The sequence below is a fragment of the Megalobrama amblycephala genome, linkage group LG1 (genome assembly GCF_018812025.1).
Source record: "Megalobrama amblycephala isolate DHTTF-2021 linkage group LG1, ASM1881202v1, whole genome shotgun sequence".
Classification (NCBI taxonomy): Eukaryota; Metazoa; Chordata; class Actinopteri; order Cypriniformes; family Xenocyprididae; genus Megalobrama; species Megalobrama amblycephala.
In genome coordinates this window covers 36,308,879-36,323,209 of record NC_063044.1, presented here as the reverse complement: position 1 = coordinate 36,323,209, position 14,331 = coordinate 36,308,879, and the positions used below count along the sequence as shown (strand labels likewise).

Here is a 14,331-nt window from a genome sequence, read left to right as displayed (position 1 = left end):
GCCTGGTACAGTGATTCGCTCCTGTCAGTGGCAACATGGGCTCTCCTGGTCAAGCTACCAGGCTTCTTGAAATGCCAGTCCGCCAATTCTCTGCGTCTTTTGGGGGTCTTTAGTCTGGCGGCTGTCCTTTTTTGCTCTTTTGCTTTTTGGGGGAGTACTCTGGGTTCGGGCCAAAATTCCAAGCTCGGAGCCCTCTCCTCGGACAGCACGCCAAATATGCCAAACTTTACTCTATTTAATTATATGGATATGTGAACTCGTGAAATGATGTTTTATTAACAAAATTCGGGAGGAGCAAGTTCAGATAATTAACCTAATTAGCACAGGTGCAGAGCATTCAGTTAATCAACTCAACCGATGTAAAGAGGTATAAATTCAGCAGACTTACCTCTGTTCACATGAGAGTTTATCAGCATCCCTCCTCCACCCCATCTCCTCACTTATAGTTCTATCTACTTTTACCACACCGGGGGAGTACTCTGGGTTCGGGCCAAAATTCCAAGCTCGGAGCCCTCTCCCCGGACAGCATGCCAAATACGCCTAACTTTACTCTATTTAATTATATGGATATGTGAACTCGTGAAACAGATGATTCAAACCACCCAGTCAAATCAGTGTTGTGGCAAAAATCAACAGCAACTCACTGCGTAAGAAACAAACTCAGACCCAAGAGCCTTTTAACATTTTATTTCTTGCAAGAAAGATTCAAACAGTCATGACAGCTTCACTTGGAAACCACAGAGTGCAAGAATAACACATTCCTTTTCCTGGGCACCTTTATACTTCCCCTTAACTCTTCAAGGTTAAACTCTCCCTTCCAAATATAGTCATTCCTGACCCTTTGTTCCTCCACGTATGCCACTTAAAGATGTTCTTTTCCATATCTTAAGGATGTTCTGTTAAAGATCATATCTCTGTCAGGGGTATCTATTACAGATCATAGGTCTGTCTTACCCAAGACCACCCATATCTTTTAAGTCAAAGTTTAACCTAACCCACCCAGGTGTATCTCCCCCTGATAAGGTTTGTGTCTCTAAGGATACATAACACACTACTTAAAACATGATGTTACTTGGAAATATAGAATTTTCTTAAAATTTCCACAACATCAGTCAAACTTCAATCTGACACCATGAGTTTTGAGCTCCCATAAGAACCTTAGAAACAGTTTAAATTTTCTATTCTCGTTCAACTATGACTGGGCTTACCCGTCCGATCGCTGCAAGTATTGAACTCCCGTCGGACGGCATGAGAGCCCTTCCAGTCGAAAATAGCTAAACATTTTGCGTTTACGCCAGCAGGGGCCCGTCCGATGGCTGCGAGTATTGAACTCCCGTCGGACGCCGCAAGAGCCCTTACCAAACATTAATCCCTCTGCCAGCGGGGGGCTTACCCGTCCGATCACAGCGAGTATTGAACTCCCGTTGGACGCCGCTAGAACCCCCCAGTCTAAAATTACTATACGTCCTCCCACCGTCAGCAGGGGCTTACCCGTCCGATCGTAGTGAGTATTGAACTCCCGTCGGATGCTGCAAGAGCCCCGCCCCCACGTCAGCAGGGGCTTACCCGTCCGATCGTAGTGAGTATTGAACTCCCGTCGGACGCTGCAAGAGCCCCGCCCCAGTTACTAAACGTCCACCCCACCGTCACCAGGGGCTTACCCGTCTGATCGCAGTGAGCATTGAACTCCCGTCGGATGCTGCAAGAGCCCTGCCCCAATTACTAAACGTCCACCCCACCGTCAGCGGGGGCTTACCCATCCGATCGCAGTGAGTATTGAACTCCCGTCTGACACCTAAAGGGGCCCCTCAGCTGAAGCTACCCTTCCAGTCACCACGAGTAATGAACTCCCGTCGGATGCCATTCCTTCTTGATTTTCTGGCTGGTGGGTTTGACCCATCCGATCGCTGCGAGTATTGAACTCCCGTCGGATGCTGCAGGTTCCCCCAGCCAAAACATCTAAACCTTATCTTAGTTTGCTGGTCAAAGAGGTTTATATTCATCGGTTTGCTGTGAGTATTGAACTCCTGTCAGATAGAACCCTCCCGATCCAGCAGACAGCTTTCTCCTTGCAAACATCAGTCTTATTTCTATATTTTTGGGGGCTTACAGTTACAGTTCCTGGCTGCTGTCCGTAGCTAACATTCTGCTTTTTGGGGGGGTACTCTGTGTTCGGGCCGATTACCGAGCTCGGAGCCCTCTCCCCGGACAGCACGCCAAATACATTTACCAATTAATTTATCTGACTTATTTGTAAGTGTGAACTCATGAAATATAATGCCAGCTGTCTGTGAATAAATGTGTTCCCCTGTCTTTCTGTTGCCCGTCAAGTGTTTGTGTTACCCTTAACGTCAAATTCGAGTTAATCGATAAAATCGATTTATCCGTTTTGTATGTTAAACACATTATATTCATGCCAGAGTATTCTGCTGCTCATTCGGAAAAAACCAAGTCACTTTTTCGTTGTCGAACCCGTAACTTTGCTTTACGTTTTGATGCTTAGCTAGGAAGTTTTTCTTGTGGCCAGAGAAAAAAAATCCTTTATAATAGTCTAAGAGGAGACTTATTGTTTGGTGGACAAACTTGGACCGTCTCTCTAAACAACTATTAAATTAAAACTGATCATATATGTAATTGGTTATAATTCGTTGTAATTGATTAACAATATATGTGCATAATTCCCTCTTGGGTCGATATATGGATCATAATTTATCATAAAGCTTCATGGTTTGTTATATTCATATATTTTACACCGTAAATTGATTAAACCTGTACACAAGATCGTTACAGTCTTCATTTTGTTTTTCTTCAGCCATTCAGAGGTGGACTTGCTGGTGTGTTTTGGATCATTGTCCTGCTGCCAGAACCCAAATTCACTTCAGCTTGAGGTCACAAACAGATGGCCGGACTTTTGGTAGACAGCAGAATTCATGGTTCCATTTATCACAGCAAGTCTTCCAGGTCCTGAAGCAGCAAAACAGCCCCAGACCATCACACTACCACCACCATATTTTACTGTCAGTATGACATTCTTTTTCTGAAATGCTGTGTTACTTTTACACCAGACATAATGGGATACACACCTTCCAAAACGTTCAACTTTTGGTTTGTCAGTCCATAGAGTATTTTCCCAAAAGTCTTGGGGATCATCAATATGTTTTCTGGCAAAACTGAGATAAGCCTTTATGTTCTTTTTGCTCAGCAGCAGATTTCGTCTTGGAACTCTGCCATGCAGGCCATTTTTTTTCATGAACACTGACCAAACTGAGGCAAGTGAGGTCTGCAGTTCTTTGGATGTTGTTGTGGGGTCTATTGTGACCTCTTATATGAGTCCTCGCTGCGCTCTTGGGGTAATTTTGGTCGGCTGGCCGGCCACTCCTGGGAAGGTTCACCACTGTTCCATGTTTTCGCCATTTGTGGATAATGGCTCTCACTGTGGTTCACTGGAGTCCCAAAGCTTTAGAAATGGCTTCATAACCTTTTTTCAGACTGATAGATCTCAATTACTTTCTCATTTGTTCCTGAATTTCTTTGGATTTCAACATGATGTGTAGCTTTTGAGGATATTTTGGTCTACTTCACTTTGTCAGGCAGATCCTATTTAAGTGATTTCTTGATTGTGAACGGGTGTGGCAGTAATCAGGCCTGGATGTGGCTAGAGAAACTGAACTCATGTGTGATAAACCACAATTAAGTTATGTTTTAACAGCGGGGGCATGCACTTTTTCACACAGGGCCATGTGGGTTTGGATTTTGTTTTCTCTTCATATTAAAAACTGCATGTTGTGCTTACTTGTGTTATCTTTGATTCATATTTAAATTAGTTTGATGATCTTAAACATTAAAGTGTGACAAAATAAAAAAAAATCAGGAAGGGGGCAAGCACTTTTTCACACCACAGTATACATTTTTATATATTGTTTTTCTGTTTCATCTTGTATAATACACTCTGGGTTGGCATTTATTCTTTGTTTTGTGGTTATTTGTTGTATCTGCACTCATTCAAACAGTTTTAGGAGGGAAAATAAACTTTATTTGTGTAGCCTGCCTTATGTTAGGCAGTGTTACAGTCTTCACTGCATGTATAGTTATTACCAAACAAACTATAAAACACAGCTCTTCCACTTTTCATTTCCATTTAAAAAAAAATATTAAATATATGTGGCAATAGGTGCATATAGTCTGCAAATATAAAACACACCCCTCACTCTTTTTGTTAAATGTCAGTTTTAATGGCCAACAATAGCCAAATACCCATTATAAAAGTATAAGCAACAGGTATAAGAAGCTACAATAAAAAATAAAGCAAACGATTCAGTCAAACATACAAAATCAGTGCTCTAGTAGGCTACAACAGTAAACTATAATGCCTAACAAATTATCAATTAAATTAAAGTTAACCACTACAGAGACATGAGAGCCAGTGTCAACCAAACCAACCAGCGTCAGAGCCAAACGTCAGAAGGATTAGCTGAGGTTAGGCTATTCTCGGAGGGGTACATGAGCGCTGAGTGCCCGGTGATTGCCTGGATCTCACAACTCCAAATAGGTGCTTATTTTTATCAATAAACCACAAATTTGAGCTTTAAACCAGTACATTCCTACATGCCTGAACACTCTTAATTTTACATATCATGACATAATAACAGTAATATGTTTAAATTACACAGGTTTTCAGCTTTACTATTGACGCTTGCTGGTTAGTGCGCGACGCATTCTGGGATACCTGGCTGTCTCAAGTCCGCACAAGTCACCTCTCGATGCATCCTCGATAAAAGGGACAGATCAAGAACACATCTGGGGATTTGAACTGTACTTGGCTAGATGTGAACTTTGAAACGGAACAGTACTTGGACAGTGACTGATGACGTTTCACACAAGTACAGACAAGAGCACATATTGAGAAACGGTTAACTATGAATGAATGAGGCATTTCGTGGTCGCTCCTCATCCACAACCTGGATAATTCAACAGCAGCCACAGAACAACAGCGCCAACTATAGGTGGAGAGGAGAGATTTGGCTGTATCTAACTTGCACACAAGAGACATTTTTTTCTCAGCAATAAAGATGAACTACTTATCATGATTTCAGACTGTGGTGATGTGGTTTCTCCACTGCATGGATCTTCATGTGTATCTTCAGGTGATTTTTAAAAGAGAAACTCTTTCCACACTGATCACACGTGTGCGGCTTCTCTCTGCTGTGGATCCTCTCATGTGTTTTCAGATGTGATGACTGATTGAATCTCTTGTCACACTGTGAACACTTGTAAGGTTTCTCTCCAGTGTGGATCATCTCATGTGTTTTCAGATATGATGACAGACTGAATCTCTTGTCGCAGTGTGAACACTTGTAAGGTTTCTCTCCAGTGTGAATCCTCTCATGTGTTTTCAGATGTTCTGCCCGACTGAATCTCTTTTCACAGTGTGAACACTTGTAAGGTTTTTCTCCAGTGTGGCTCTTCTCATGTGTTTTCAGATTTGTTGGCTGACTGAATCTCTTGTCACAGTGTGAACACTTGTAAGGTTTTTCTCCAGTGTGGATCCTTTCATGTGTTTTCAGATATGATGACAGACTGAATCTCTTGTCACACTGTGAACACTTGTGAGGTTTTTCTCCAGTGTGGATCCGCTCATGTGTTTTCAGATGTTCTGACCGACTGAATCTCTTGTCACAGTGTGAACACTTGTAAGGTTTTTCTCCAGTGTGAATCTTCTCATTTGTTTTCAGAGATGATGACTTATTGAATCTCTTGTCACAGTGTGAACACTTGTAAGGTTTTTCTCCAGTGTGGATCTTCTCATTTGTTTTCAGAGATGATGACTTATTGAATCTCTTGTCACAGTGTGAACACTTGTAAGGTTTTTTCTCCAGTGTGGATCTTCTCATTTGTTTTCAGAGATGATGACTTATTGAATCTCATGTCACAGTGTGAACACTTGTAAGGTTTTTCTCCAGTGTGAATTCTCTGGTGCTTTTTTAAATCGCTCTGTGTAGTAAAAGTCTTCTCACACTCAAAGCACATGTACTCTCTCACACCAGTATGTATTTTCTCATGTTCTTTTAAACTATTCAGCTGTGAAAAACTCTTTCCACACACAGAACATGAATGTGGCTTCTCCTTTGTATGAACTCTCAGATGTCTCTTCAGGGCTGATGACCCTAGAAATGTTTTGTCACATTGATCACATGTGTGTGGCTTCTCTCCAGTGTGGATCCTCATGTGTGCTTTAAGGTGTGATGATTGACTGAAACTCTTTCCACACTGATCACATGTGAACGGCTTCTCTCCTGTATGAACTCTCATGTGATACTCAAGACTTTGTTTGGTTGAGAAACTTTTTCCACACTGAGTGCAGGTTGTAGATTTCTTGGTTCTTTTCTTTAAAAATGTCTTTTTAGTCTTTGACGGACTCAAAGTTTTTTCTCCAGGTTTGTCATGATGTTCCTCCTCCACTTCACTCAGTTCTTCACTCTCCTCCTTCACTTCCATCAGCTCTGAAATGAAAGAAAAAGTCATTTAAATTTTCAGTAAATCAAAATAAAGAGAGAAATATGAAGTTAAATGTGATAAAATTGAGACTGCTACAAAACATTACGATCATTTTGATGCATTTGCATAAATTAGTTGCATATGTCCCTGAAACTTTAACATTAATCTTCCAATCGTAAAGGACCAGCTGTCGTTCCAATGACAGAATCCAGTGGTCTGGGTGAAGGTATAATGTGTGTACGTCTTTTCAGCGCTCCTGTGAAGTTCACTTAATTTTAGAATTTAATGTCAATTTTACTTTAGCTGCTCGTTTAATCTGACTCTAATTTCAAATGTTTTTACATCAAGATTTACTGAATTAAGACCATCAGCACTGAATGGACGTCTTCTGGCTACAGAATTTCCCAAATAGCTGCTCTGCCACCTTCCCTTAAATAATTCTTAATCATTTAAAAATAATATTAAGAAAATAAAGAAAACATTGCTCTGAAATATTTTGAGTAATATATTTGATCAATGACAAAATTATCTAATGTGATATTAACAGCTATATTTTGACATCAACTTTTAGGTTGATATTTAATTAATTTTCCTAAAACTGTGTAATTATTAAGGGCCGTTCACAGCAGACTTCTCCTTCCACTAACTTCCTTTCATACACATTGTGAATGTGGGACACCAGAAACACAAGATCAAGTGAAGTTTGCAGTAAAGTGGAGTAGATTGAATATTTTAAAATTTTGGAGTGATTATTATTCATTATTTATGTTTTTAAAAAAATATATCACGTCATATCTTGACCATTGCCATCTCTGTAGAAAGTTCACATGCTCAAAGTCTAGACTGACTGCATCTTTAAATGTGTTATTATCAGTGTCCTACATGATTCACTCAACCCTGTTACTTCTGACATGATTTTCAAAAAGAAAAAAAGAGGATTTCTTAAAACTGTGACACCCAGGAAGTGACATCATCTGGGCTCTTTCTACAGCATGATGGGAGGACAAGAAAATAATCTCAATCCATTGTCTCAGTTTTTACACAAATGAATGACTGCATTCATCAACCCTGTTACCAAAGTTACTGTAAGAAGAGATTTTGCTCAAGTTACACTCACAACCCTGTCAGCCATTCTGGAAAGTTCATTTACTTCATACATTTTGGTGTTTACAGTTTATTCCTAAAATTAGCAATGTTGAAAACTGTATTGAAAATGCCTCTATTTGGGTAACACTCCTGGAAATTGTGAACCAGATATGAAACAAATATAAAATATGTAAATATTTAGTTTGATCTGATGTTGAAAATCAGTATCAAAATGAAATCAGTAAGTGTGACTTACTTTGACAAGAGATTCAGTGATTCATCATATCTGAAAACACATGAGAGGATCCACAGCAGAGAGAAGCCTTACAAGTGTTCACAGTGTGACAAGAGATTCAATAAGTCATCACATCTGAAAACACATGAGAAGATCCACAGCAGAGTGAAGCTGCACACGTGTGATCAGTGTGGAAAGAGTTTCACTATTAAAAACCACCTGAAGATACACATGAAGATTCATGCAGTGAAGGGCCACATCACCACAGTTTGAAATCATGATAAGTAGTTCATCTTATGTGCTCAGCAACAGTGTCTCTTCTGTGTAAGTTATATACTGCCAAATCTCTCCTCTCTACCTACCCATTAGCTGAAAGTCTGTGCAATCAGCTAGTCTTCCTGGGGTCTATTCTAAAATGTTACATAACAACAACAACAACAACAACATTTCAATCATCTCAGTAGATAAAATACACTATACACTTCCTGCTTCGCTACTGTTCGGACACTCTTGCTTACAGCTCCGCACTGTAGCGTCTGGACCAATCAGTCACACAATTATTCATTGTATTTAATGAATTACCCATAAACTCACTCTATCAAAGTTTGGTGAACCCATCCCCCTAAAACTGCAACTAGCATCCCAAATGTAGCTAACACACAGGCAGATCTAGAGGTCCTGTTACAGATACATGGTACTTTTACGATCAGGAAGAATTTTGCAGAGACTAGTGACTCTGACTTCACTCTTTCTGAGAAGGACAAATAAACTCCTTTAATCCTATGTACTCTCTATATATCCACTTGGAAAATGTATAAACATGTATCCAATTTTCCCATCTCATGACTTTCCTTTTATAGGCTTTATTCTATGTATTAATTCTTTTTTTTTTTTTTTTTTTTTTTTTTTACTATTTTGGTATTAATGTTCCAAAGTTGCAAATGTGTAGATAACTGAAATTACATTGGTAGCATGTTTGGTATCTACGGACTCCAACTTTCGTTTCCTATTTGGTAATTTATGTTATGTGTTACTAACTTTGTGACACCTTAGTATTATAAGAATCTAGAAGGTTCTTCTCTCATTCATCCAATCCAGTGTCTTATGCTAATATCTTGCTACAGAACAAAGATTTGTAAAACTTCCCTCCGAGGGGGCAACTCCTTATTGGCTCAGACACCTTAAGAGGGTGTGACATCTTCACCCCTTATATTCACTGATCACAAGATCAATCCCTCTCTTCTCTTTTACTGACAAATGCTGATGTCAAGATGATGCTGTAAGAAGCTAGAAGCTTCTGTGAAACCCCAAGCTTGTGCCAGGCTTCGGCCTAGAAACTTCCATTCACCAAAGATCCTCTGAATTCAACTGGTTCTCTTTCATCAAGACAATATCAGCAAAGATTCAACAGAAGCCTCCACAAATTGCATCAGGACAGTTTTAATTCAAGTTGGAGAGACATGCAAGTATCAAACTTAGTCTCATTATTTGATACATTGAGTATCCTTACCCCTTTTAAAGAAGGGCCTGTTAAAACTAAACTGATGGTTTGCTCAAGGCTGTTGATCTGCTGAATGTCAAACAATGCTGTAACTTCTTGCTTTCCTGTACTCTGCTTTAGCACTCTCTCTCTCTTGGTAAACTGTATGCATGTATGTGTGTGAATGTTAGAGTAGTTTAAGTGTTTAGTCTAGTAAATAAAGTCTTGTTCATGTCACACGTAAAGTTGTCTGTGTTTTGTGCTCGTATACCGGAGTCCCTATTCATGCTGGTCCTGACACAGGCTCTTAGCAGTACTGTACAATAAGATTGTTATTTCCCATAACCTGGAAATGAACATTTCTTAGAAATAATAAACAATTAACACTGTGTGTTCATTGGATAATGGGTTAATTGATTGTAATATTAATTATTACATCAAGTTAATTTTATTAACTGATCCAGATATTTATAATTATAACTAGCTATGATTAATTATTCATATTTATTTTGAGTTAATTTGCTACAGTGTTACTTGTAAATGTCCAATACTAGCAGAGTCTGTCTAGTACTTTACATGTAACTCTCTAAGCTCTTAATTGCTTGAAATCTTAAAATAAAATAAAATATAAAAATAAACTATAAAAGGATTTTAAATGCTTGAATACGTGCCACACTTATTGCTCCCAGCTGGTGGCATCATGACCATAAACAATAATTAATCAGCTCCATACAACCTCAACATAATCTAAATCAGGGGTTTTCAGTAGAGATGCACCAATACCAGTATCAGTATTGGGCCTACATACAAGCTACTGAAAAATGTAGTTAAACTAGTAGCGGCGCTACATGTAGTTAACTACTCCCAACACTGAGGGCACTCTAGCAAGTTTATCAAAAGAGAATGCGTCTCTGAAGTCCAAGGTAACTGATTTAGAGGCCAGATCTCATTGACAAATTATCAAGATAGCTGGTCTTTCTGAGAACATCGAGAAGGGCAACCCCACACAATTTGTCTCTGGCCTATTGCCTTCACTATCAGGAGAAGCTAATTTTCCGACAAAGGTTGACAGAGCTCACCGCATTGGCCGCATCATGAACAACAGCATGCAAGTTATGATTGCCAGGATACATCATGATACTGTTAAGACTGAGATACTGCATCTCATCTAACCAAAGCCCACTCTCTTTTGATGGGAGTCGTATCAGTATCTTCCCAGACTTTCCAGCAGAGGTATCTTCGCAATGCAAACTGCTTGATGGTCCACAGGAGAAACTAAGAGGTAAAGGAATAAAATATGCCCTGTTGTACCCTGTACATCATGGTAGGATTTAATTCCTAGTTGCTGGTGGCCTGCATAATCCAGATTATGTATATTAACAGATCAGTTGGGCCAAAATTAGACAGGTGCATAAATTAGACAGGTGCATAAATTTGGGCACCCCAACAGAAAAATCACATCAGTATTTAGTAGACCCTCTTTTAGTAGGAATAACAGCCTCTAGACGCTTCTAATAGCCTGTAATGAGTGTCTGGATTCTGGATTAATGTATTTTGGACCATTCCTCCTTGCACGGACAGCCCGCTTCAAATCACCCCACAGATGTTCAATGATATTCAGGTCTGGGGACTGGGATGGCAGAACATTGTACTTGATCCTCTGCATAAAGGCCCGAGTACATTTTGAGCAGTGTTTTGGGTCGTTGTCTTGTTGAAATATCCAGCCCCGTCTTAACTTCAACTTTGTGACTGATTCCTTAACATTATTCTCAAGAATCTGCTGATATTGAGTGGAATCCATGCGACCCTCAACTTTAACCAGATTCCCAGTACCGACACTGGTCACACAGCCCCACAGCATGATGGAACCTCCACCAAATTTTACTGAGTAGCAAGTGTTTTTCTTGGAACGCTGTGTTCTTTTGCCGGCATGCATAACGCCCCTTGTTATGAGCAAATAACTCAATCTTTGTTTCATCAGTCCACAGCACCTTATTCCAAAATGAAGCTGGCTTGTCCAAATGTGCGTCTGCATACCTCAAGCGACTCCGTTTGTGGCGTGTGTGCAAAAAAGGCTTCTTTCGCATCACTCTCCCATACAGCTTCTCCTTGTGCAAAGTGTGCTGAATTGTTGAACGACGCACAGTGACACCATCTGCAGCAAGCTGATGTTGTAGTTCTTTGGAGGTGGTCTGTGGACTGTTTTTGACCGTTCTCAACATCCTTTGCCAATATTTTATGTGGCCTGCCAGCCTTAACAAGAACTGTGCCTGTGGTCTTTCATTTCCTCACTATGTTCCTCACAGCTTATATCTCTGCGATAACTTTTTGTAGCCTTCCCCTAAACCATAATGTAGAACAATCTTTGTTTTCAGGTCATTTGAGAGTTTTGAAGGCCCCCATGTTGCCACTCTTCAGAGGAGAGTCGAAGAGAACAACAACTTGGCCACCTTAAATACCTTTTCTCATGATTGGATGCACCTGTCTTTGAAGTTCAAGACTTAATGAGATCACCAAACCAATTGTGTGTTCCAATTAATCAGTGTTAAGTAGTTATATGTATTCAAATCAACAAAATGACAAGGGTGCCCAAATTTATGCACCTGTCTAATTTCGTTTTGATGCATATTGCACATTTTCTGTTAATCCAATAAACGTCATTTCACTACTGAAATATTACTGTGTCTGAAGTTGCTGATACAAACACCCAAATATTTATAAATTAAAATCATGGAAATTGCCTAAACTTTTGCATACAACTTTAAATGGGGTTTTTTGACTTTCGCAGGGATTCTAGAAGCGAGTTTATTGGGTTAGAATTATGCCAGCTCATCTCTGTATTAGAAATGTTTGTTTTTTCTTTTATTTTTCACATTGACCAATACCTATGTGTGTACTAATTCATTTCTCATTTTACCCTATGGTTTATTTCACGCTGATGAGTTCCACTAGCCTTACGTGGTCATACTCAATTCTAGTCAGAATATGAGTCTGATACTGCTCCATTGGGCTTTGATTATGGGGGCGTATTTCAACCGATCCAGGAAAGACCTCAATTGGATAGACCTACAACCAATCAGAGCTACAGAGTAAGTGATGTATGTTGAGCGACGCATAGTTGTCAACAGAACTCAACTGCACACATGCTGGAACTACTAGAAGATATATACTGATATAGAGAGAGCAATCAGCTGGGACATCTTGTTTAAGATTATTTCTAGTAAATGAACCTGTTGTAAAGCACCGCTCACTCGACGCGTCACGCATCAGCCGCGCGAACGCTCAATTCGCGCCGCGCCATTCGCGCGTCAGCGGCCGATTCGCGGCGAAGGACATTTAGACGCGTTCGGTGTGAACGCAGAGCTGTGCGAGCGCGCTCACCTCACATGCATCAGGCGCGTTCTCTGAGACGCCCTAACCATAAATATCTATGCTTCTAATAACGTACTATATACAGAAGGAGCTGGCAACGACCGCTGGTTATGTCTACCTGGTTATGTTGATATCTTCTATAACGGACGTGATGGCGGAATCTACACATCTCAGTTATTCAACAGCCATCATTGTTGTAAATTAATTCAACCCAAGCGCTCTGTGATGACGTGGCTGCTTACGTTTCTGGTGAGAATCTGTCAATCATCACCCTGACAATGTGATTGGTCCGAACAGTTTCTGTTCGGGCATAATTACTCCTCTACAGATCGAGTCCAGACTGAACTTCCCGACCTAAAAATGTTGTGGGCGGGGCTAAGTTCGGCTGGCATCCAGGCTAGAGTTCCACTAAATATGCCCTAGAATTGAAAATTGAATTTACCTTGGCATAGTTAAATAATTACGAGTGCTGTACATGGAAATGACATACAGTGAGTCTCAAACACCATTGTTTCCTCCTCCTTATGTAAATCTCATTTGTTTAAAAGACCTCAGAAGAACAGGCGAATCTCAACATAACACTGACTGTGATGTAACAGTCGGGATCATTAATATGTATGACCCCAATATTTGCATATGCCAGCCCATGTTTAACTCATTAGACAAGCCAGTATTAACATCTGGAGCAGCACAGCTGAATCATCAGATTTTATGCAGGTACGCAAGCAAGAACAATAGCGAAAAATGGCAGATGGAGCAATAATAACTGACATGATATCATGATATTTTTAGTGATATTTGTAAAATGTCTTTCTAAATGTTTCGTTAGCATGTTGCTAATGTACTGTTAAATGTGGTTAAAGTTACCATCGTTTCTTACTGTAGACCAAAGCCATGTTGTTTTTTCATTTTTAAACACTTGTAGTCTGTATAATTCATAAACACATCTTCATTCTTTATAAATCTCTCCAACAGTGTAGCATTACCCGTTAGCCACAGAGCATAGCCTCAAACTCATTCAGAATCAAATGTAAACATCAAAATAAATACTCACATGATCTGATATACTGCATGACGAACACTTTGTAAAGATCAATTTTGAGGGTTATATAAGCTGTGTGAACTTTGTTTATTCAATGTATTATAGAGTCGTGAGCTCGGGGGCGGGGAGCACAAGGATTTAAAGGGGACACAAGCTGAATCGTCGCATTTATAATGATGCCCCAAAATAGGCAGTTAAAAAATTGAATAAAAAAAAAAAATAAATCTATGGGGTATTTTGAGCTGAAACTTCACAGACACATTCAGGAGACACCTTAGACTTATATTACATCTTGTGAAAAAGAGTTCTAGGGCACCTTTAAGAAGCATTTGACTATTCTGAGCAGGAATGTGTGTGCTTTAAATAATATTGTCTTCGCACATTTGAATTCTTTGCATGCAGACATATAGTTTCTACAAGAGACTCATATTAAATATCCCTGTGCTCACAGACTTAGATGCAAGTGGATAAGCTAAATGTACCACTCTACCTTCTCTTCAAAACCTGTGGAGTGTCTTTATTAATACATAAGAATATTCCTTTTAAACATTTGTCCACTAAACCGGGTATTAATGGCTGTTATCTTATTGTGACGGGCACTATTTTAGAGAAACATGTTAC

The 14,331-nt window shown here is 39.7% G+C and overlaps 1 protein-coding gene across 1 annotated transcript in view; it reads right to left on the bottom strand.

Annotated features, from left to right (window-relative positions):
- Positions 1 to 14,331, bottom strand: part of LOC125245430 — a 1,350,402-nt gene that overhangs the window by 132,524 nt on the left and 1,203,547 nt on the right. Inside the window, 2 exon segments of the mRNA XM_048156021.1 lie at positions 5,118 to 5,867; positions 5,869 to 6,302. Coding sequence (XP_048011978.1) covers positions 5,118 to 5,867; positions 5,869 to 6,302 — 1,184 coding nt within the window.